General features: G+C 40.9%; 1 protein-coding gene across 1 annotated transcript in view; it reads right to left on the minus strand.

The window, feature by feature from the left end:
- GLB1 (nitrogen regulatory P-II-like protein) overlaps positions 1 to 26,438 on the minus strand; it is a 45,133-nt gene that overhangs the window by 13,804 nt on the left and 4,891 nt on the right. Inside the window, exons 4-6 of the mRNA XM_010272586.3 lie at positions 17,770 to 17,857; positions 8,761 to 8,828; positions 8,523 to 8,592 (exon numbers count right to left, since the gene is read on the minus strand). Of these exons, the coding sequence (XP_010270888.1) occupies positions 8,523 to 8,592; positions 8,761 to 8,828; positions 17,770 to 17,857 (226 nt within the window). The remainder of the gene's footprint in view (positions 1 to 8,522; positions 8,593 to 8,760; positions 8,829 to 17,769; positions 17,858 to 26,438) is intronic.

The raw sequence follows: 26,438 nt of genomic DNA on the forward strand, positions 1-26,438 counted from the left end.
TATATATATATAATGAAATTGAAAACCAAAGAAATAAAAAAATTGGGGGAGTATCGTTATAAGTACCGATACACCTCTACCAATACATAGAGGTGTATCAATACTGTGAACCATGGGTTCAATACAGCAGTTAGCAATGTTGCATTGATTAAACCCCAAGAAAATAAGAAAATAATAAAAAGAAATTAGTATATAAACACATAAAATGAATATTCTAGTTTAATAATGTCTATTTTATAATTATAATGTCAAAAAATTAAAAATATAAAAGTATTTTATAACCCAGTGCACAAAACTGCTAGGTGACTGGGCGAGGCGAGCCTCCAAGGGTGCCTTGTCGCCTAGGGGTCGCCTTGACAACTATGTATCCAACCCTATTGTAACTGCAGATTCTCCTCACGAGGATTTACCTACATCTATTCCTTTGTGTTGGTCATCTCGTATTTCTCGTCCACCTGATCGCTATGGCTTCTTTTCGAGTCATAGCTCCTTTTCAATTGTTTTGTCATCCACAGATATTCCTAAGTCTTATAGCTAGGCCGTAGCAGTTGAGCATTGGAAAGATGCTATATGGATTCAAAGGTTTAGGCTTTATTGGAGAATGATACATGGGATCTAGTCTCTCCTCCCCCAGATGCCTTCATAATTGGTAGCCGGTGGGTGTACACCGTGAAACTCAAATCTGATGGTACTCTGGACAGATATAAGGCCCATCTGGTTGCTCAAGGCTACAAGCAAGAGTATAGAATTGACTATGATGAAACTTTTGCACCTGTGGCCAAAATGACAACAGTTCGTTTTTCTACTAGCCATTACTGCTCTCAAACAGTGGACAGTTCACAAAGATGGATGTCAAGAATGCCTTCCTCCATGGAGAGTTACAGGAGACAGTTTAATATGAAACCACCTCCCGGCTACTTTGACAATCCTCAATTGGTGTGTAAACTGAAGAAATCCCTATACGGCCTTAAACAAGCTCCACGAGCTTGGTTTGATCGCTTCTGTACAGTAGTGTTGGAGGCTGGTTTTCAGCAGGGTGCTTCATACTACTCTCTCTTCATTCTCAAGTGAGCTTAGGGATTGACTCTTCTTTTGGTCTATGTTGATGACATCCTTATTACTAGAGATGATGTGGAAGGTATTAACAAACTCAAACTTCTGCTTAGTAACTCCTTCAAAATGAAAGGTCTTGGGCCAGTAACATACTTTCTTGGACTTGAAATTCAAAGATGTCATCGTGGTTACTTTGTCAACCAACAAAAATATGCTTCTGATTTGGTGACTCTTGCTCGCTTGACTGACTCCAAACATGTTGATACACCTCTAGAGCTTAATTGTAAGCTGAGTAAAGATGAGGGTGATCTCCTTCCTAATGCTACCCTGTATCGACAAATTGTAAATAGTCTTATCTACCTAACCATGACTAGACCGGACATTTCCTATGTGGTTCAGATTGTGAGTTAGTTTGTTTCTGCTCCACATCAGCCCCATTATTCTACAGTTCTCCAGATTATTCGTTATGTATAGGGTACACTATCACATGGCTTATTTTTCTCATCCTCTTCATCCACACAGCTCCGAGCTTATGCATAGGGTACACTATCACTCGTCGCTCTACTACTGGTTGGTGTATATTCCTTGGTGATTCTTTGGTCAATTGGAAATGCAAGAAACAACAAATGGTTTCCAAGTCATCTACTGAAGCCGAGTACAAAGCCATGTCTTCAGTATGCAGTGAAATAGTCTGACTTAAGGCACTACTTCATGATATGAATATTGATCACTCATCTGCTATTCCTCTATTTGCTGACATGAGTGCAATCAAGATTGCAACCAATCCCGTATTTCACGAGCACACTAAACATATTGAGGTGGATTGTCACTTCATCTGTGACTTTCTCCATGCAGGTCACATCTCTCTCCCACATGTTTCATCGGGTCTACAGCTTACGGATCTCTTCACCAAAGCTATGACCAAAGCCCAACATAACTTTCTTGTTGACAAACTGATGCTTATACCCCAGCATCAGTTTGGAGGGGAGTGTAGAAGAACTGAAGGGTAGTTTTGTAATTCTACTATATTTTATTATTCTTTCTTGTACTGTATTAGGCATGTACTTTAGTGTACAGCTCTTTCATTCTCTTTGTAAGGACAATCTTGTCCATTTACCTAAGATTAATATAAATATCTCTTTTCTGGGTTGGTTCGATCTAATTTGATCAACCCTAACAGATCTGAACCTCTATCACATCTCTTGCTCTTTCACCTTCTTACGAACCGATAGCCGCAAGGGAGAAAAGAACTCTAGTGGAGTTCATCTTGGCTACTGGAGCAAAAGTCTCTACATAATCTACTCCATATACCTGAGTAAACCCTTTTGCCACCAACCTAGCCTTGTATCTTTCTATTGTGCCATTAGCCTTGTGCTTCACTGTGAACACCCACTTAAACCCTATCGGTTCCTTACCCTCAGGAAGATCCACTAACTCCCACGTACCACTTTTATGTAAGGCATCTATCTCTTCTTTCATTGCATCTATCCATTCAGGTACTAAGAGAGCTTCTGCCACATTTTTAGGGATAGGGACACTGTCAATGGAAGAAATGAAAGCACGAAAAGAGGGTAAGATGTTCTCATAGGAAACAAAATGGGAAATAGGATGCTTGGTGGTACAAGACCTAACTCCCTTCCTTTTTGCAATGGGGATGTCTAGGTCATCAACAAATGAAGTATCAATAGCAAGGGAATCAAAAACATCAATAGGAATGATAGGACATGGTTGGATATGATCTATCCCTGGTGAATCTAATGATGTTGGCGATACAATTTCAAGTTGCTCTACAACTCTCGAATTTAGCAGGCCCTTGCGACGACGAAAAACACGGAATGGAGGGGGGTCAGGCAGAGGGGCAAGAACCTGAACTAGTTTCTCCTCCACCTTACTCTCCCCCTGGGGAGAAACCAAGAAAAAATGGTCACTTTCAAAGAAAGACACATCTATAGAAACATGGTATTTCTTGGAAACGGGGTCAAAGCACCGATAACCTTTTTGGGAAGAAGTATGACCCAAGAATACACAGGGAATAGTACGAGGATCAAGTTTACCACTAGTAGGAGATAGGTCCTGGATGAAACAACGACAACCAAACACACGGATAGGAACAGAGAAGTGGGGAGCCTTGGGAAATAGGAGTTGATGGGGGGCCTTGTACCCTAACAAGCGAGATGGCATACGGTTGATGAGATAGGCAGCACACAACACAACATCCAACCAAAAACGTTTTGGAACATTCATGTGTATGAATAACACACGAGCAACTTCAAGGAGGTGGAGGTTTTTTCTTTCAGCAACATCATTCTGTTGGGGGGGTTCTAGCACAAGAGCTGCGATGTATGGATCCACACAAAGCAAAAAACTCCGTGAGATCACTATGAAAATATTCTTTGGCTTTATTCATCAAGAAAATATTCTTTGGCTTTGGAACTGAGTGAATATCAAGCGTTGGAAATCTTTAATGATTTTTGGTACTTCATCTCTGGACTGCATAGGGTACACCCATGTATATCGAGAGTAGTCATCAATAAGTGTAATGAAATACTTATAGCCAGACTCGGATGTTAAAGTAATAGGGCCCCAGACACCAAAATAAACAATATGGAAAGGAAATTCAAATTTATTATTTCTTGAAGTAAAATGATTTCTACAATATGTTTGCTCAATTGACAAGTTTGACATGTGAAATCCGACAATGACACTGATTTAAATAAATCTAGTAACCAAGCTTTCAATGATTCAAAAGATAAATGACCCAAACGATTGTGCCATAAATGGACTTGACTCTTACTAGACAGACTCTTAGACTCAATAGCCGCAAGACTAGCTTTATTCTCCAACATGTAAAGACCATCTTCCCAAGGCCAAATCATGTATCATACAAGAGGAAGGAAAAAAGGTTACTGAGCAGTTTAACGAATTTGTTATACTACTAACAAAGAACAAATTTATGGGCAGTTTAGAAACATGTAGAACATCAGAAAGGGTGAGTCCAAGAGGAAGGGAGATGGTTCCTTGACCAGATATGGTGAAGAAAGAACCATTAGCAAGTCTCACCTTATCCCGTCCAGATAATAGATGATAAGATTGAAAACAATTGGACTTACCCGTCATATGGTTCGAGGCTCCAGAATCTATTATCCAATGAGAGTCTAAGGAATGAGATGACACACGGAAAGCTGTTGCAGAATTATCGTTACCGGATGTAGATGCAAAGGAAGTCGAGGGGGGAGAAGTAGAATCCATCTGGCAGATTGCCCTCCCATACAGCTCCAAATGGTCACGGAAAGAATTGATGATATCTTCCCTGGGATCAGTCACAGAAGGACTTATAGTAGTGGTAGATGATTGAGGTTCTTGAGAGGCTAAGTTTGCTGCATTAAACTTCTCTGACCTTGCTGTCTTGGCTTCTTATTCTGGTCTGACTTTTTACTCAACTCCTGAGCCCACTTTGCTTCCCATGAAGCTCCCAACATGTCTCTCGAGTATGTCTAGATTTCTGACATTGTGTGCACCATAGTTTATCTTTGTCATCAACTTTCTTCTGGAAGTCACTCTTCTTGAAGGAATTACTACCACCCGTAGCAACACTCCCTTTAGCTACTAATGCAATCTGCTCTCCCTCAGGATTATTCATCATATTTCATCTGCTCTCTTCCCACTGTACTAGAGCATATACTTCTTGCACTAGTGGAAGATCTTTACTCCCCAATATCTAAAACCTGATAGATTCATATGTGGAATTCAGCCAGACTCCTCTCCCCCTGCTTACAAGTTGATGAGGCAGCCTGCAACTGATATATTTTGGCATAATGTCGTTGTTCTAAATATGTAGATTTAACCTGCTCCCATATCTCATGAGTAGACCTGTTCATGGATCAGGTCGGGCCGGGCTTTTACTCTTCATAAACAAGATTTTGTTAGGCCCAAGCCCGGCCCGACCAACGGGCCTACAACTTGGGCCCGAGCCTGAAGCCCGACCTAACAGAAAGATGGTTGTCGGTGTTGAGTTCGCGTTGGTAAAGTTGAGCTGAGATTTTGACAGTGAAAAGGAGAAGTGAGTTTGCGTCTGAGAGAGAGAGAGAGAGAGAGAGAGGACTCACCGCCGCCGCCGGTGCCTGAGTTCGCGTCTGAGGTTCTGAGAGAGAAGTGAGAAGAGGAACGAGAGAGAGAGAGAGGACTCAGTGCCGGTCCCCCGAAGTTCACTGGTTGCGCCGGTGAGTGTTCGCCGGTTCTGTCTGCCTGAGAATGTGAGGTTGTGACTGTGAAAACTAAGAAGAGAGAACTGAGGTTCAGCTAAGACTAAGAGAAAGAGATGGGTGAGAAGAGAGGGGTGAGGATATTTAGGGTTAGGGTTTTTAGTTTAACATAAAGGTCAGATCGGGCTATTTTGACAAATCCCGAGCCCGGCCCGAAATAAATTCGAGCTAGGCTTTTAGGCCCGAGGTCAAGCCTGCGGGCTCAAATCTGTGTACAAGCCCGTCCGGGGGCCGACCCATCGGGCTACCCAGCTCATGAACAGGTCTACTCATGAGTTGTTTATGCCCACATGAAGGTCTTTCTCACTTGTGGCAGCATAGACAATAACAGCCATGACATCACCATGCTGTTTTCCTAGTCCCACCTATCACGTTCCACACCTCCAGACTAGGGTTCTCTAACTCTACCATTGATATACCCCACTTTTCCCCTTGCAATTATGTAGAGCTTGATTCCCCTTGACCATTCTAGGTAATTGAGGCCATCAAAGGGAATCACAGCCATGGGAAAACTTGTGTCAAAACCTCCACTCATCCCACTCTAGCTAGAGGTCACACCACACATACTAGAATCCTCAGAAGACATAGAACTTGATTTTGGTTCAGTCACAATCCAGTTAGAGAACAAGCTCTCAGTTCAGTTCAGACTCACAGTTCAGTCAAACAAGGTTAAAGTCTTAGTTCAGCTACAGTTCTGGGCGCAAAAAACTTGTTCTCACACAGAATAATCAAAACTGATCACACACCATTACTTGTTCTCAGATTTCAACCCTACTAAACCAGTTCAGATGTGCAAAACATATCAAAAAACAGGTCTGACCAGTCCCTCCAGCAATAACTCATCAACTTTCCACACAACAATTTAAGTTTTAATATGAACTGAAGAAGAAAAAACTGCTATCACAGCAGTTACAGAACTGCAGACCTGAACAGCCCACCTTTCAGGGCATAAGAAGGATCACTCGATCCACATATATTGAGAGAAAACACTCTCACACCAGCCGCAGGTTATTAGACCCACATAACCCACTCACCTGGGTACAAAAGGATCAGTTCAATCCACAAAGCTGAGGAAGAAAAAAGGAGAAAAAATCTCACAGCATTCAGCTACCCTCCCCTTGATGATTTCTGGGCTCATGACCAAGAGAGGAGAGGACGAAATACACAGAAAGCTCCCTCACACGTCCACCAGAAACCTCTTTCCTTTGATTCAATCACCAATAGACAAATAAAGTAGTTGGAGGAAGAAACACACAGATCGCCCTGCTCCTAAGATTGGATCTGTCGCTCTGATACCATGTTTTCTTGGTAAAGAGGCAGTATGATCTCAGAATAATGAGAGAAGAGAGAAAGGAAAAAAGGAAAAAAGGAGATTGGAGAGAAAAAGGTCAGCTAGCAGCACCAACCTTTTTAATATTTATACTAGGGCGACCATTCAAAAAATAAAAAGTACAATTACATATGTGCCCTTGTGGCACTAAACTGAAATAAAACTAAGTTATTCAACAAAGAAGAAGATCAATATGTGTTGATTGGACAGAAATTTGAGTTCTTCCATGCTTAGTTCAGGTTTTGAAGTCTTTGAGGGTTCAAGATAGTATATATCTTGATTGAACCCTAACAAATAAGAAAATTAATAAAAAGAAAGTAGTATTTTAACTCAAACTGAACAAGATAATTTAATAGTGTCTATTTTACTATTAAAATCTCAGAAAGTTAAGAATATAAAATTATCCAATAGCACCATGTAAAAATATCCTGGCAGTTAAGTGAGGCAATCCTCCATAAGTGCCTTAACACTTAGACAGCACTCTACATGTTAAGCTACCTTGGCATTACTTGATTATCATAGTTAGGTAGTATATCCTAGAGGTAGTCTCTATTTTATATGATAGTGGGTTCTTCTTATATCATTTGGTGTAGCAATAGCAGACATGCCTTCGTTGGGTTATTTGGTTTTTCATTTGATTGATAGCAGCGTGTTTGTTTTTTATTGGATGGTCACAAGAAATTGTTGTGACTATATGAACTCATGAAAAACAAATCAACCAGGCATGCACTAAACCACTCACTGAGTAATTTAACTTATCCTTTGTCTTATGGCATGTCTGGGTTTTTTAGAGGCCACAAGAAAGTGTTATGATTATGTGAACTCATCGCTCCACATGTTAGACTACCTTCATATTTCTTGACATTCCTAGTAAGGCAATGGAACCTAGAGTTAGCCTCCATTTTATCATATGATAGTGGATAGTTCATGTATCACTTAGGGTAGCAACAACAAGCATGCACTCACTGGGTAATTCCGTATTTCATTTAATTGATAGTGTCTATGTTTTATTGGAGGGTTGCAAAAAAATGTTGTGATAATGTACATTAATTGAGACCAAACCACCTATGCATACACTCACAAAGTGATTTGGTTTAAATTTGATTATTAGTATATTCGTGACTTATAGGAGGGTCACAAAATAGTTTTGTAACCGTGTAAATTCATCAAAATCAAATCACCGAAGCATGCATTGACTGGGTGATTTGGTTTTTTCTTTTGAATGATAGCATGTTAGTGTTTTACTGGACAATCACAAGAACGTATTGTAAGTTGTAACCATGTGAACACATCACAATACATAATAGGCTACCTTGGCAAGTCTTGATTGTCATAGTAAGGTAGTAGATCTTAGAGGCAGTCTCTATTTTTTCATATGTTAGTAGGTTGTTTTTGTATCATTTGGGGTAGGAAAAAGGCATGCACTCAATGGGTGGTTTTCATTTGATTGTTAGCATTTTTGTGTTTTATTGTATGGTTGCAATAAAGTGTTGTGACCATGTAAACTCCTTGAAACCAAATCACCCAGGCATGCATTCATTCAGTGATTGAGTTTTTCATTTGATTGATAGCATGCTTGTGTTTCATTGGAGGACCGCATGAGAATGTTGTGGTCGTGTAAACTCATCATTCAACATGTTAAGCTACCCTGGTATTTCTAAATTGTCATAGTAAAGGTAGTAGACACTTTGCTAACCATAATCAAACAGTAAGGTATTTCTAAATTGTTAGGCTACCCTGGTATTTCTGATAAGTAGAAATGGGGAAAAAAACATTTGCAATACACATATTAAAATACAAACAAGAACTCTACTCCATGTTTAATCATGAACTACCAATATTTAATGTAAAAGTCAACTATAAGTCTATATTCTCACAGAATATTTTTCCATCACCGATCTCCCCAGTTCTTGCCTCCTCAATTATCTTGTCAATCACTTCTTCAACCTAACGAGGCATTATATGAAGATATGGAATAAATTGTTTGATGAGTAAATAGTACTAGCAACTTACATGCCATAAAACTCCATAATAACAAATAAATAATGAAGTATGAAAACTTGAAACCATCAGCTTCTGCTTGTAGTAACCAAGAAATTCAGCATGCACATATACCTGCTCTTTGCTAACGACAATCTCCATTTTTACTTTAGAAACAAACTTGTCTTCAGAAAATTCAGAGCCTGTAGGTTACAGAAAAGAACTAAACAAGTAAATAATAAAAGGGAGAGAGAGGAGTGTTGAACTGAACCAACATGTGCTAAACAAGAAAAGCAAAATATGCAAGGAAAAATGGTGTACATATTGAAACAATTGGTACTTTGGTAGAACCAAAAATGGTCTGTTGATCAAGAAAAAAAGATGGTTAGTCATTGGTGGGTGATAAAACAAAGGAAAGTGGACTAATATGGTTTGGGTACATGCTGAGAAGACCATCTATAGCACAGTAAGTAGTGTATCTATCGAAGGGGTTACAAAAGCTAGGGACAGGCCAAAAAAGACATGGGTTGAAGTAGTAAGAAATGATCTAAGGGCCGACAATTTAACAATGGATATGATACTGAACAGGACAGAATAGTGGAATAGGATTCATGTAGCCATCCCCGTATAGTTGAGACAAGGCTTAGATAATGATGATGAATAAATTAATCAATTATAATTTAGAAATTAAAAAAGGACATTGCCCAATATTGGTCCCAGCTATCTGGGATCTTGGGAGGGGTAGACAGGATACAGACCTAACATTTGGTATTTTTTGCACCAAGTGGCCACTCTCATACTCGAACCCGTGTTCTCACACTTGTCAGCCTGAGATTTTACCATTGTACCAGGCAATGGCCCCTAATTATAATTCAGAAATTATTCAGAGAAAATCACATCCAACATAAGCATGATGTATACGAGGTAGAACTCTTTTGTCTATGTTTTCATATTTATAATATCCTTCCTACATTCTGTGGCTGATGGCATCCTATCCGTATCCCATAACATTGAACTCAAATATTGAAATAATAAACCCTGTCATTATTGATTTTTGCTTGGTGTTGCAACTTAAGTCTTCTTGGAGGAGGGTTCAATCAAGTTGGTAAGTGGTAAAGACTTTATATCTGTTTCATTAATCCTAATCCAACTTTGAAAGACTAACACAATGATGATGATAGCACTGATGAAACTAGAAGGACCAAAAACAATATGATTATTGAATTTCGAATCATGTATTGTAACTTCTTAAGAATAGACATCTTTTCCCTCTACAAGAGTAACCAAAACCTTGTGCATCATTCCCACGTCTACCACAAGAACAGCTCAAACCAATTAGAAGTTTCTATAAGCTGTAGGGAAGCAAAAATATCTGTGAAGGAAATTTGCCACTTCTTGCAACTCTGACAATGATTTTCTTTTATTAAGCTTCAAATTCCAAAAGATAGTGACAAAAATATTAGACTGAACTCAAGAGGGGATCGAAGAAAGGAAGGTTCTCAAGAGACTGTTACGACTGGACACCCAGTGATTGAAGACCTTCAAACTATTAGCACAGGCGAGAAAGGGGAGAGCTTTCAGGGGGAAATCGAAAGGGTTGCTAAAGGATTGGTGATTGAGGAACAGGGAATTTTGTTTGAGATCAACTGTGGGAGCAAAGGCGCTGGATATCGTTGCTCAACTAAATAGCAAGGTAAGTTCCAGTTGTTCTCTTGTTTCTTCTTCTCCATCTGCTTCATCTTCTCCTCTCAGACGGGGATGTTTTGAGATGGAAGTAAAGTTCAGGGGAGTTGGACTTGAAGCAGCGGTCAAAGGGAGCAACAATCGGAAGAAAAAAAGGGATAGGGAAGACACACACAAAGTCTATAAAAGGAAGAAAAAAATGATGGGGCAAAGTGTGATAAGAGTTGGGTTGAAAGGGGGGGAAAGGGGGAACAAAGGAAGATAAGAAGAGGAGAATGTGGGGATTGAAACTGAGAAGGCTATTGGGGAAGATAACTCTAAGAAAGGAGGAGCTAGCATTGGTCAGTTGGTGGATAAACAAGTGGAGATTCGGAAATCATTGGGTCTATTTTTCCTGGGAGGGGAAGGAGTGGCAAGGAAAGCAATTGAGCATTTTGAGAGAAGTAGAGAAGAACAGAATAGAAAGAAAGATATTGGAGAAGGAGGTGAGATATGGGAGGAAGGGGAGGAGAGGGAAGAAGGAATTGTTGATGAGGAATAGAGGGAGAGTGGGGATTGGAGGTTGATCTCAAAGAGGAAGTTGGTTTCATGGATGTAAGGGGCCTGAGAGATGAAAGGAGGAGAAGGGTAGTAAGGAACGTTATGAGATGTTAAAGTTTGACCTGCCCTAGAATTCTGTCTTGTTCGTTGACTGTAAAGTAAACAGCAAGAAGTAGGAGAGGAAAGAGGAAAAGAGAAAAGAGAGGAAAGAGAGAAAGGCTGGTTCGAATTAGAGAAAAAAATTATCCCTAGATTCGGCCAGACCTGTTATTATATTATTAACTTATTGGAAAAAACTTAAGTGCCCTTCTTTAAGTAAGAGGCACTCGAACTAACATAACAGTACACATCAACATTCTCAACAAGTACAAAGACCGAAATACCCCTTCACTAACACCACTAACACTCCCCCTCAAGCTGGTGAGTATATATCATATAATCCCAGCTTGTTACATATGTAGTCCACTCTCCCCCGACTCAAACCTTTTGTAAACAAGTCTGCCCACTGGTTTCCCGTACTAACATATGCAGTTTCTATCACCCCATTCAGCACCTTCTCTCTCACAAAATGACAGTCAACTTCGATGTGCTTGGTTCTTTCATGAAACACCGGATTGGAAGAGATATGAACCGCTGCCTGATTGTCACAATAGAGCTTCATTGGAGTACTGATGTCATATCCTATCTCCTGTAGAAGGTTCCTCAGCCACACTAATTCACAAGCAGTATGTGCCATGGCCCTATATTTTGCTTCTGCACTACTTCTTGCCACAACTGTTTGCTTCTTACTTTTCCACGTTACCAGGTTACCCCCCCAGAAAGGTGCAATAGCCTGTGGTAGATCGTCTATCAGACATAGAACCTGCCCAATCAGCATCGGTGTATCCTTCTACTACCAGTTTTCCACCACTCCTATACAGCAAACCACGACTAGGAGCTCCTTTCAGATACCTCACAATCCTTAGCACTACATTCCAATGTGGGACCAAAGGTTTCTGCATGAACTGACTCACCACACTAACCGCAAATGAAATATCTGGCCGAGTAATGGTTAGATAGTTTAGTTTGCCTACAAGTCATCGGTATCTGCCAGGGTCTTCAAATACTTCACCTATATCACTGCTCAGCCTCGTATTTGTTTCCATAGGTGTCTCAGCCGGTTTAGTACCCAACAACCCTGTTTCTTCCAGTAAATCAAGCACATATTTCCTCTGACACAAATTAATGCCATGCTTAAATCTTACTACCTCTATGCCCAAAAAGTATTTCAACTTGCCAAGGTCCTTTGTCTGAAAGTATTCCTGTAGGAATGCCTTCAATCTGTCAATGCCCATTTTATCATTCCCAGTCACAACGATATCATCCACATACACCACCAATATTATTTTGCCTGCCGACGAGTCAAAACTGAAGACAGAGTGATCAACTTGGCACTGTTTCATACCAAACTTCTTGACCACCTCACTGAACCTACCAAACCATGCTCGAGGGGACTGTTTAAGTCCATAAATAGCCTTCTTAAGTCTGCATACCTTACCATCCTCCCCTTGAGCAACAAACCCTGGTGGTTGCTCCATGTAGACCTCCTCGAGCAAATCACCATGCAAAAAAGCATTTTTGATATCTAGCTGATGGAGAGGCCAATCATACATAGCTGCAAGGGAGATGACGACACGACCTGACCCTATCTTAGCAACCGGGGAGAATGTCTCTGTGTAGTCAATGCCATAGGTTTGGGAGTACCCTTTGGCAACCAGCCGCGCCTTCAGGCGCTCAACACGACCATCTGGCAAGTACTTAACACTATACACCCACTTACAACCGACAGCCTGCTTCCCAGGAGGGAGAGCGGTGAGATCCCAAGTGTGATTATGATGCAGAGCAGAGAGCTCTTCTTCCATAGCACGGCACCACTCTGGAGAGGTAAGGGCTTCCTGGACATCCTTAGGAACAACCACGGAGGATAACAAAGAGATGAACTGGCGATGGGAGGCAAAGAGGTGGGTAAGTGAAACAAAATTGGAAATAGGGTGAAGGGTGCAAGTACGTTTACCTTTCCGGAAGGCAATAGAAAGATCTAGGTCGGAAGCTGGTGTCGGAGCTGGAGCTGGAGCTGGAGCTGGATCTATCGACAGTGATGAAGCTGGAGGAGCTGCAGCCGGTACACGCGGGCGATGTGTATACACATGACGGATGGGTGGACGGTCAACCGACGGTGGCACCGGAGGCAAGGACGTAGGCATGACTGGAACCAGAGGAGGTGGATCAACCACAGGAAGAGGAAGAGGAGGTGGTGATGTGGAGGGAGCAGCAGCACCGGACCCCACGAAGAACGGAGTAGACTCGAAGAATGTAACATCAGCACATACCAAGGAACGACAAGAACTGGGATGACAACACTTGTACCCTTTCTGAGTTCGGGAATAGCCAAGGAAGATACACTTCAGGGAACGTGCATCTAACTTGTCAGTCCCGGGACCCAGATTATGAACGAAGCAGGCACACCCAAATACCCGAGGAGAAAGCGGAAACGGAGACATGTTGGGAAATAAAACACTAAAAGGAGAACGACCATCAAGGATAAACGTGGACATCCAATTAATTAAGAAACAAGAGGTGAGCATTGCATCGCTCCAAAAGATTTTGGGAACATTCATGTGGTGCATAAGGGAGCGTGTCGTTTCTACAAGATGGCGGTTCTTTCTCTCAGCAACCCCATTTTGTTGCGGAGTGTAGGTACATGAAGTTTGGTGTATAATGCCATGTTGGTCCAAGTATTCTTGAAAAGATGAAGACAAGTATTCACGACCATTATCAAAACGGAAAATTTTGATGTGAACGCCAAATTGATTGCGGATCTCAACATAAAATTTCTGGAATATGGCAAATAATTCACTTCTTTCTTTCATTAAATAGAGCCACGTCATTCTTGAACAGTCATCAACAAAAATAACAAAATATCGGTATCCATTATATGACATCACTTTATAAGGACCCCAAACATCTGAATGAATTAAAGAAAAAAGACTCGACACACGGTTATCGACCCTAGAACGAAAGGGAACACGATGGTGTTTCCCAAATTGACATGACTCAATCTAAAATAGAAAGTTGACTCAATGAAGGGACTAAGGACTGCAACACTTTCAGCGAAGGATGACCAAATCTACAATGCCACTGGAGAAGAGAAATGGATGACTGAAGGGTCGTTGACGTTCGTCCACCACCATCAAGATAATACAGTTCACCAGCTTCATGCCCTCCACCAATCTTCATCCCCGTCTTGAGATCCTGAAAAACACACATAGAAGGGTAAAAAGTGATGGAGCACTTAAGGGACTTGGTCAGCTTACTAACAGACATAAGATTAAATGGAAGTTTAGGTACATATAAAACAGAGGATAGAGATACAGGGTCTAGGTCAACATTACCAACACCACATATAGATGATGTGGAGCCATTAGCAAGGGTAACAGATTGTGATGTTGAGCAATGAGTGAAAGATGAAAACACACCTGGAGTTTCCGTCATGTGATCAGAGGCTCCAGAGTCAATAATCCAGGGGTTGGGTGTGAATGCCAAACAAGCCATACCTGAGTGTGCAAAGGAAGTTGTGTTCTGCTGCGACTTGGATTGAACAAACCTCTCATACTCATCCCGATGAACACTCACCATCTCCTTGCCTGGACCATCTGAGGGAGTAGAAGGTATCAGGTCAGCTGACCGGTTCTCCTGTCTAGAACTGAAACTGGTGTCACTAGTCATGGCATGGTTGGCCCACGTCGAGAGAGGACCATGTAAGTCATAGCAGTAGTTAATGGTATGTCCATCCAAACCACAATGAGTACACTTTCGTGGACCCGAGCCACGTCCTCTACCACGAGCTCCCCCTGAATCTCTGCCTCCAGTACGACCACCACCACAGATATGTGTAGATCCACCACTACCACTCCTGCCAGACTGGGCTCCTCGAGCCCCACTTCTGCCACCTCAACCTCTCGACACTGCGAATGCTGATTTATCGGAGACATTAGAATCCATAGATCCAATGGAAGCCCTCCGAAGACGAGCAAACACCTCCTCTAAAGCTGGAAGAGCAGATCCCCCTAGTATCTGGGCTCGTATTGGTTCATACTCAGACTTCAGCCCCACCAGAAACCGTGTTCACATCAAGCTGCTCTCGCTGTTGCTGTTGAACTTTGACATCAAAAGTGAGAGGATGATAGACATTTAACTCATTACGGATATTCCTCACACTGGCATAGTACTCCTCAAGGCTCTGATTTCCCTGTTGCAGATTGAAGTATTCTTGATACAGTTGATATACCCTAGTGGTATTATCCTGACCTGAATACAATTTCTTAGCATGATCCCACACCTCTTTAGCTGTGTCAAGAAACATGAAGTTCACACTGATTTTGGGTTCCATACTGTTCCACAACCATGTAATGATCTGTGCATCTTCCTGTTCCCAGTCTTCATACTCCTGAGAATTAGCGGGGGGTTTCTCCTCTCTTATTTGCTTCACTTTCTTCTTCGCCTTCAGAAAAACCTCTACAGACTTGGCCCAAGGGACATAATTCTCTCCATTCAGTTTAATGGAGGTCATTTGGACATTCAGGTAGTCAGTAGATATCATGACACTAGGTTTACTATCACTATTATCTGCCATTGCCGAACTCCCTTATCATTGAATTATGAGCACTACACACAGACACTTCACCGAAATCTGCACACTGATTTCAACAGTAATAAATGCTGAGAACTGCAACACCACAAACCCTACTCACCGAAATCTGTACACTGGTTTCAGCAGTATTAAATGCTGAGAACTGCAACACCACAAACCCTACTCACCGAAGTCTACACACTGATTTCAGCAGTATTAAATGCTGAAAACTGCAACACCATTAAGTAGACACTATTGCCCTTCGAATCACACATGAACCAGAATAAACCCTAGCATAAACCCTAGCATACTGCAATCTGAAAACCCATCATGCGAACTGTACTACACCTCTCATGTATTCCATAACAGATAATATGCATAAAAAAAAATTTACCTCATCGCCTGAAGGCCAACCACATGAAGGGCTGAGACACCACTGCACCACACGTACCAGCCCTAACTAGGGCTTAGAAACCACAGCAACCAATCACCAACGACACAATCGGAGGCATAGGAACCTCCTAGGGAAGAGGGCGATCACTCCTTTTCAGCCCTTTTCCCAGTCTCCAACTCACAGCTGAGAACCCAAGAGAAACCCTAATTCGAATGCGCAGAAGATAGAATTCTAGCAAGTCTGATTTGTTGAACCTCGCTCTGATACCATGTTAAAGTTTGACCTGCCCTAGAATTCTGTCTTGTTCGTTGACTGTAAAGTAAACAGCAAGAAGTAGGAGAGGAAAGAGGAAGAGAGAAAAGAGAGGAAAGAGAGAAAGGTTGGTTCGAATTAGAGAAAAAAGTTATCCTTAGATTCGGCCAGACCTGTTATTATATTATTAACTTATTGGAAAAGACTTAAATACCCTTCTTTAAGTAAGAGGCACTTGAACTAACATAACAGTACACATCAACATTCTCAACAAGTACAAAGACCGAAATACCCCTTCACTAACACCACTAACATGAGAAAACAAAATCCAGATGTGGTGCTATTGCAGGAAACAAAACTGGAGTCATTTGATATAAGAATGAACAAGATATGGGGGTCCAAGGATGGGGAGTGGGTGGAAGTGAATGCAATGGATCACTCAGGAGGTTGGTGATCATCTGGGACCCAAGAGGCTTTAAAAGGATGGAGAGAAGAGGGTGTGATACCTACAGAAATATTTTCATCATGGCCAAAGATAAGAGGAAGCAAGCAAGCAAGGATAGTTTGAAGGTGCATACCATTTGTAATTAGATAGAACATATGGTAAGAAAGAAATAGAAGGATTTCTGAAGACAAAGCTTGTAAGCTGGAAAGGATGGTGGTGGCTGTTTTGGGTCCTTGTATTAACCGAGTTTAGATAAGTCTCTAGTAGGGACCTTGGAGAAATATTGGGTTAATTTTTGAATTTTCAAATGGAAATTTAAATAGCCTGTCCTGTCTTGTTGTGTAGTTGAAAGGTTCCATTGTATTTCTCATTAAGTCAGGTGTTGCCTTAACACCTGGATATGATGCTACTTTTTTCTTTTCTTTTAATGAAGTTTTATTTTTATTTTACTATAAAAAAAAGTCAGAAAAGAGTTGATTTAATTTCCAAAATTAGGAGTTCTTAATACAATAACTAAATTTCTAACCATTTGTAGCCCCATCCACCTGCACAATGTGATGGATCGTGTCAATAAGTGGCTAAGAATATCAAATACAATTTATAAACTCAGAGAGGCTCTACAAATTCCGACAACCCCTTGAACACCAGATTCATCTCTGAATGAAGTGAATTTTCAGTTTCAAGGATTTGCCAACATCAATCAACCCTTGTATTCAACTTTATTTACAACCCTTGAATACAGAAAAGTTTCCAGTAGAAAGGAAGGACCTCTCTTCCTACCAGTAACGAATTGGTTCATTTTGAAGGGTTAGCAAGTACCCCTCAAGTGAGCATTCTTTGTACTAATTGAAAGCCAGGGGTTATGGTTCAATGCTAGAGATTATTCATAAGGACAGGACTTTGCAGATTGAATGGGGTGGTTAGCTCAATCTATTTATGTATGAGAAATGTTAATCCCTAGCTGCAAATTTCCTGCATGAGCTGCAGAAGTTCTATGTGAAAAAATAAAAAACAAAACATGACATTACCCTCCCTTCCTCCCTGCCCCCTCAAAAAAAAGGCACTAATATGATGATGATGATGATAACTATGTGTTGAATGTTTGATTTTTCTAACAGCTGCCTTTAAGAGAATCCAATGCATCAAGAATATGAGAATCACCAGCATGCCTTTCTGTTGACCCGCCCTGAGCACCAAAACCTCGAACATCAGAAACTGTCACACCACGAATGCCCATCTTGAGCAGAGCCTACATTTTAAGCACAAGTTAATCAAAGCATGCTGAAAATACTATAGTGTTGAGTCAGCTGTTGAGGGGTAGTATAGACAATTTACATTGTTTTATATGCTGATGTAGTTACAAGTAGATCATAAGTTAAGTGATGTGCCCCACACTTAAGTGAGGGCACAATAGACTTTGTGCAATGTTTTAGAAAGCTATAAATAGAACTGGCCGACTAGAGAGAGATCACTCTAGTAAGAACCAGATTTTATTCTCTCCTTCTCCTCTTCTCTTCTCTTCTCCTTCTCCTAATCTTTCTCCAGTATTTATTTCTATTTATTATGAACTTTATTATGGTATCAGAGCAAATATAATCCAGTTCACAGAGAGGCTAAAAAGAAGTGATCGTTTCTTTGTTATGGAGGTTTCCATGCCTCCAATGGGTGGTGTTGTGGCTGTTTTGTGTGGTTGGTAGAAAACCCTCTATTTGATTCGAAGAGGGCTGGTTTTAGTGGTGTAGTTGAATGACAGCACAAGTCTGACTTGTGGGGGGTTCAAATAGGTAGGTTGCATGAGTGTTATAGGGAGGAAAAGATTTTGATGTGTTGCAGAACCTAATACTATGCATGTGAGGTGTATTTTGGTGGTTTATGGTGCTGAAAGTGGTGAACAAAAGTGAGTTTTGTTGCTGAAACTTGTGACAGTAGGTACTCTAACAATAATAAGCTGTTGGGGTGTAGTGTTGTGACTCTTTAGTGAAGTTGAATGACAGACTAGTGATAGTTTTTTTTTTGGCAGCCATGGGAGACAGCAGTGAAGGCAAGTCTAGTGTAATGGTTCCCTCTGATTATCTAAATGTGTAGATGACATCTGTCAAACTAAATGGTGAGAATTATGTGCCTTGGGCTAAATCTGTTGAAGTTTTTCTGAAAACTAAGAAAGTGAAGCATGTGAAGGAAGATAAACCCTCAAATGACTCTCAGGGGTACGATGAGTGGGAGCAAGATGATGCACAGATTATGACATGGTTATGGAATAATATGGAACCCAATATCAGTGTGAATTTTATGTTCTTAGATACAGTCAAGGAGGTTTGGGATCATACAAAGAAGCTTTATTCTAGACAATACAACACAACTAGGGATTACCAACTGTATCAAGAGTATTTTAATCTGCAACAGTGTAATCAAAGTCTTGAAGAATATTATGCTAGTATGAGAAATCTTTGGAATGAGTTGACTGTGTATCACCCCCTTATATCTTATGCCAAGATTCAGCAACAACAAAGAGAGCAGTTGGATGTCACTAAATTCTTAGTAGGGTTAAAGTCTGAATATGAACCGGTGAGAGCATAGATATTAGGAGGGTCTGCTCTTCCCTCTCTTGAAGAGGTGTTTGCCTGTCTCCGGAGGATCTCGGTTGGACCTACGGAGAACTCCACTATATTAGATAGGTCTACGTTTGCAGTCACAAGAGGAGGAGGCCATGGAGGTAGAGGAGGAGCCCGAGACCAAGAGGTTCAGCCTAGTCATGGTGGTGGTAGTGGACCCATGTATGGCCATGGTGGTGGTGGACCCATATACAGTGGTAGTGGTGGTCGTATTGGAGGTTAAGATTCAGGGGGAGCCCATGGCAGAGGACATAGTAATGGTTGGAGGAGGTGTACACATTTTTTTTTATGAATGATAATAAATTTATTAAATCAGAAGCTGATTTAGAGTGAGTTCATACAACATCCCAGGGAGAGGCGCAAGCTGCAGCCCCTCCTTGAATCTTACAAGTAAACTAGGAAAGAAAAGCAAGAATCACAACTGAGCCCAAAACAATTCTTCCCTATTTACCCCTTGCTTGGCTAACACATCTGACAAAGTATTTGCTGATCTCCCCACCCACTGTACAATGACCAACATATTCCTTGTCAACCAACTAAATTTCTTCATTTCATTCTTGTAACGCCACAAAGCCTCTTCAGGATTTTTCAAGCAACCCACCACCACTTTGGAATCCCCCTCGATTGTTAGGTGTTGTACCCCCAGCTGGTTTGCAAATTGCACACCTTGTACAGCAGCTAATAGTTCTGCCCTGATGGAGTCCCCAATTCCTAAGGGACCTGAGCAGAGCAACAAAATCTCTCCCTTCTCATTTCTCAAAGCACCCCCCATTCTGGATAATCCTAGATTACCCATGCTACTTCCATCAAAGTTCAACTTCAGTGAGCCTTCGAATGGAGGAGACCAGCTTGTAATTGATTTGTCCTTTAGGAATGAACACCTCGCTATTGCTGACCAATTTCTCTGAAGATCATTAAAGAAGAATTGATGAAAGATTTCCAAGGTCTTCAGCCAAGGTTTTGCCCTATTCAGCACACAGTCTTTCAATTCCTGACTGCTCCTTTCCTTTTCTTGAAAAATTCTAGCATTCCTTTCTTCCCAAAGAGTCCAAATCAAGGCAGCACGAGCACATCTCCACATAATTCTCCCTATTTTTGTAGGCCAAGAAAATGTAGAATGGTTGAAGAACATGTGAACTTCTGCTGGTAGACTCCAACTACTCAAACAACGAAAGTAGCCAAGCCTAAAGGTCTGCAGAAAAGGGACAAGATATTAATAGGTGGTAACAATCCTCACTGTGAGCTCTACAGAGGATACATCAATTAGGAGAAATACAAAGGAAAGGTCTTCTCTTTTGTAGGTTATCTAGAGTGTTTACTTTCCAATGGAATACTTCCCACAAAACGCCATAATTTTTGGGGGAACTGGACTGCACCAAATTTCTTTTGACGGAAAGGGTTGGTGAGTAGAAAGTTGAGAGATGGACTTGAAGAAAGAAGCACAAGTGAAGGTTCCATTGGGTCTAGGAGTCCATACCCTCTTATTTGGCTTGGAGGGATCCAAACAGACCTGATTAAGACAACCAAGCAAGACAGAAAGAGAATCAATTTCATCATCCCCAAGTCCTCTACGAAACCCAAAATCCCAAGTAGGATCTAAGGGTGTTCCCAAAGGTGAGACAAATTTTGAAACCACCTCTTTTTTGTACAAAGAAACAGAAAATAGCAAAGGGAATAGATCCTTTAAAGGTGTGTCTCCTACCCAAATATCCTCCCAAAAATGAACAACGTTGCCAGAACAAACTTCATACCTGATAAAATTGAGGAATTGAAGAAGGGTGTTGTGAATGGCCTTCCAAGGTGCTACTAGGTTAGCCTGCCTTGATACACCAACATCCCATCCATTCCTTGACCTCCCATGAATGCTTCCCACCACCTCATGCCACAATCTCTCTTTCTAGTGGCCATCACCACAACCATTTCCCTAACAGAGCTTGATTTTTTCCAGTTACCCTCCCAAGTCCCAAACCCCCCCTCTTCTTTACTTCTGCACACAATTTCTCAATTAACCAAGTGATCCTTTTTTTCTTGTCTCGGCTCCCATAAGAAATCTCTCATCAACTTCTCCAGTTTCCTAGCTTCCCTAACTGGTATCCTAAATACAGACAAAAAATAGGTAGGTAAGTTAGCCAAGGTAGCTCTTATTAGGGTAATTCTCCCTCCTAAAGAGACACAATTCCTCTTCCATGAGGCTAATCTCTTCTCAAACTTTTATCACTGGGGTCCAAAATCTGCTCTCCCTGGGATTTGCCCCTAAAGGAAGCCCTAAGTATGACATAGGCCAAGCAGAGATGGAACACTCAAGACACTCCGCAATAGCCTCGGCCTCCCCTACCTCCAAATTTATACCCGCTATGTAGCTCTTTTCCAAATTTATTCTCAAATTAGAAATACTTTCAAATCCTTTGATTAGCTCCTTTAGGTTTGCTACCTTTTCGCTAAAACCTCCCTCACAAAAGATCATTAGGTCATCTGCAAACTGAAGGTGGGTGACGGAGGAGGTGTACACATTGTGGTATGGTGAGACATACTATTAACTATTGTTATGATCTACATGGTCCACCTTCAACCTAGGCACAAGGTTCAAAGCAGCGACACAGGCCGATACGCCTCGGCTTGTGTCGTTGCTTTTTTTATGTTTTATTTTTTTCAAAACCGGTTTAGAGGGATCGGTTTAAGTCCCGGCTACCCTCTGAACCATGGTCTGACCCGATACAACCCCTGTAGGGACATATCGGGAAGCTATCGACACGATACATATCGGCCGATACGTATTGAAACTTTGAACCTTGCCTGGGCAAATCATGCAGTGACTACTGGTGGTGGTTTGAGACAGGAAACCCAGCAAACTGACCAGATACCCCCTGCATCTACGAATGCCTCCGAAAAGGAAATAATGAGTGTTCCACATGATGAGTATGAGTGGTTTATTCAGGCTACATCTTAGCAGAACACGGCTACCCTTGCACACTCAAGTATGGCTTATCTGGCATCTAAACCTTCCCACTGGATTATCGATTCTGGAGCCTCCAATCATGACTGGGACACCATGTGTGTTTTCCTCCCTTTCTCAGTCCTCCACATCACATTTTGTTACTCTTGCTAATGGTTCCACATCTTCCATATGTGGTGTTGGTAATGTTGACATAGATTCATTATCCCTATCCTCAGTTTTGTATGTTCCCAAGTTTCCCTTTAACCTTATGTCTGTTAGTAAATTGACCAAGTCTCCTAATTGCTCTATCACCTTTTACCCTTCATCTTGTGTTTTTCAGGATCTCAAGACAGGGATGAAGATTGGTGGAGGGCATGAAGTTGGCGGACTATATTATCTTGATGGAGGTGGTTCGACAATAGCCCTTTAAACATCTCTTCCTCCTCTTCAGTGGCACTGCAGACTTAGTCATTCGTCTCTCAAAGCACTTAAGTTACTTGTTCTATCCTTGAGTCGTTTTTCTACTTTGGATTGTGAGTCGTGTCAGTTTGAGAAACATCATCGTGTTCCCTTTAATCCTGGGGTTGACAGTTGTGTGTCAAGTCCTTTTCTTTAGTCCATTTGGACATCTGGAGTCTGAATAGAGTAGTGTTATATAATGGTTACAAGTACTTTGTAATTTTTGTTGATGATTATTCAAAGATGACATGGCTTTACCTTATGAAAGAAATGAGTGAATTGTTTACCATTTTTCAAAAATTTTATGTTGAGATTCGCAATCAATTTGGTGTACACATTAAGATTCTTCGTTCTGATAATGGTCGAGAATACTTTTATACACCGTTTCAGGACTATTTGGAACAACATGGCATTATCCATCAAACCTCGTGTACTTACACCCCTCAGCAAAATGGGGTGGTTGAAAGAAAGAACCGCCACCTTTTGGAAACTGTTCGGTCCCTTTTGCACCATATGAATGTTCCCGAACACTTTTGAAGTGATATTGTGCTTATACCTTGTTTCCTTATTAACTGCATGCCCATGTCTACCCTTGAAGGTCATTCTCTGTTTTCTGTTTTATTTCCTGCTTTGTCTCCATTCTCTCTTACCCCCAGGGTTTTAGGGTGTGTGTGTGTGTGTATTTTGTCCATAATCTTGGGCCTGGGATGGACAAATTAGATGCTCGATCCACTAAGTGCATCTTTCTTGGTTATTCTAGGACTCAAAAAGGGCATAAGTGTTATAACCCTAGTTCCCAGCGTTCTTTTGTATGTTCTGATGTTACATTCTTTGAGTCCATTCCTTTTTTTTTCTGGGTCAGATGCCTCTATTCTTCCTCCACCTCCACTTCTGGTTCCCGTGGAGGACACCATTCCTCTTGTTCCAGTTGTGACCAAGTCTTCGCCTCCAGTGCCACTTCTTATTGAATGACCACCAATTCAGCAAGTGTATAAGCATTGTCATGTACCGGCTCCTCCTCCAACTTCATCACCATCAACAGATCCACGCAGCCTCGACCCCTGTTTCTGACCTTGATCTCCCTATTGCTTTGCGGAAAGGTAAACACAGTTGCATTCTTCATCCCATTTCTAATTATGTCTTTGTATCTCACCTTTCTGCTTCCCATCGCCAGTTTGTTTCCTTGTTGTCCGCTGTTTCTATTCCTACTGTTGTTCAGGAAGCACTTCTCCAGGGTGGCTCCAAGCAATGGAGGAAGAACTCTCGGCCCTAGCTCATAATCATATGTGGGAGCTTACCACTCTTCCGCCTGGTAAAAATGTTGTTGGTTGTAAGTGGGTGTACACTATTAAGTTTTTACCTGATGGAAGTGTTGAGCGGTTGAAAGCCCGACTGGTTGCTAAAGGTTATTCATAGATTTATGGTGTAGATTATACAAACACCTTCTCCCTAGTTGCCAAGATTGGCTCCATTCGTGTTTTGATCTCCCTTGCTGCTATGTATGATTGGCCCTTATTTCAACTTAACATCAATAATGCATTTTTACATGGTGACCTCCTTGAGGAAGTATATATGGAGCAACCACTAGAGTTTGTTGCTTAGGGGGAGGATGGTAAGGTGTATAGACTTAAGAAGGCCATTTATGGACTTAAACAATCTCCTCATGCATGGTTTGGCAGATTCAGTGATGTGGTGAAGAAATTTGGCATGAAACAGTGTCAAGTCGACCATTCTACATTCAACTATGAGTCCAGTGCTAGAAAGATTTTATTGGTGGTATATGTAGATAATATTGTTATCACTGGAAGTGACAGGTTGGGATTGATAGGTTAAAGACCTTCTTGCATGATCACTTTTAGACAAAGGACCTTGGAAAATTAAGACACTTCTTAGGGATAGAGGTAGCAAAATCCAAACATGGTATTAATCTGTGTCAGAGGAAATATGTTCTTGATCTGCTAGAGGAGACAGGGTTGTTAGCATAGTTGTCAAGGCGATGCCTAGGCGACAAGGCGCCCTTTGAGGCTCACCTCACCTAATCGCCAAGTAGTTTTGTACCATGTATTGTAAAATACTTTTATTTTTGACATTATAATTATAAAATAGGCACTATTAAACTAAAATATTCATTTTGTGTGTTTATATACTAATTTGTTTTTATTATTTTCTTATTTCTTAGGATTTAATCAATAAAAACATTGTTAAATGCTGTATTGAACCCTCAAAGACTTTAAAACCTGAACCAATAAGTAAGGAAGAACTTAAAAAATTTTGTCTAATCAACACATTTTCTACTACTACTACTACACTACTTTTTCTGTTCTTCTTTTCCTATAACAATAACAAAAATAAGGGTTCAGCCCCTATATTTTTTGAATTTTCTTTTACTTCTTTTTTCCTTCTCATGAATATGTTGATTTTCTATACTTTAACATGAACTCTATACTTTTCTTATGAAAATTATGAATAATTATCAAGGAAATATGGCTATGGTACCTAGGGAACTACCCTAGGATCTATGATTTCTATATAAAAAAATCCATCGCCTAGGCGACTAGGTGACAAGGTGCCCCCCTGACGCCCAGCCTCGCCTTGGCGCCTTGAAAACTACGGTTGTTAGGTGCCAGACTAGTTGAAACACTCATGGAACCGAATGTCAAGTTGAGTAGTGATGCAGGTGAGGAGTTTGAAGATCCTGGAAGGTATAGAAGGTTGGTAGGTAAGTTGAACTACCTAACCATCACTGGCCTGACATTTCATTTGTAGTTAGTGTAGTGAGTCAGTTTATGCAGAATCCTCGGATTGCACATTGGGATGCGGTGCTAAGGATTGTGCAATACTTGAAGGGAGCTCTAGGTCGTGACTTGTTATATAAGAGTGGAGGGAGCCTTGTAATAGAAGGTCCACTACAAGGTATTGCACGTTTCTTGGGGGCAATTTGGTGACATGGAAGAATAAGAAGTAGGCAGCAGTAGCAAGAAGCAATGCTAAAGCTAAATATAGAGCCATGCCACACACAACATGTGAACTGGTATGGCTGAAGCATCTCTTAGAGGAAATGGGGTACTCGATTAACACACCTATGAAGTTGTATTGTGATAACCAAGCTGCAATTCATATTTCTTCCAATCCTGTGTTTCATGAAAGAACGAAGCATATAGAAGTTGATTTTCACTTTGTAAGAGAGAAGGCGCTTAGTGGAGTGATAATCACGACATATGTGAATACAGGAAATCAATGGGCAGACTTGTTTACTAAAGGGTTGAGTCGGGGAAGAGTGGATTACATATGTAACAAGTTGGGACTATATGACATATACTCTCCAACTTGAGGGGGAGTATTAGAGTCGGCTGTTGAGGGGTAGTATAGTCAATTTACATTGTTTTATATGCTGATGTAGTTACAAGTAGATCATAAGTTAAATGATGTGGCCCACACTTAAGTGAGGACACAATAGACTTTGTGCAATGTTCTAGAAAGCTATAAATAGAACTGGTTGACTAGAGAGAGATCACTCTAGTTCGAACCAGATTTTGTTTCTCTCCTCCTCTTCTCTTCTCTTCTCTTTCTCCTAATCTTTCTCCAGTATTTATTTCTATTTACTATTTCGAACCTAAGAACATCACTGGTCTGAACTTTATCATATAGAAATTCTAATAATTATTTTGTAATGGATTACAGGTAAGTCTTTATCATTCCCCATGTTTTGTCAAAAACCTAAATGAAACAATACATTTTAATGAATAAATAGAGCATCAACTCCTAGGAAATGTTGCTCCGATTACCAAATTCAGTTACTTGATTTAGATTACATTATTGCACTT

Source organism: Nelumbo nucifera, chromosome 3, assembly GCF_055504915.1.
Source record: "Nelumbo nucifera cultivar China Antique chromosome 3, China Antique-T2T, whole genome shotgun sequence".
NCBI lineage: Eukaryota > Viridiplantae > Streptophyta > Magnoliopsida > Proteales > Nelumbonaceae > Nelumbo > Nelumbo nucifera.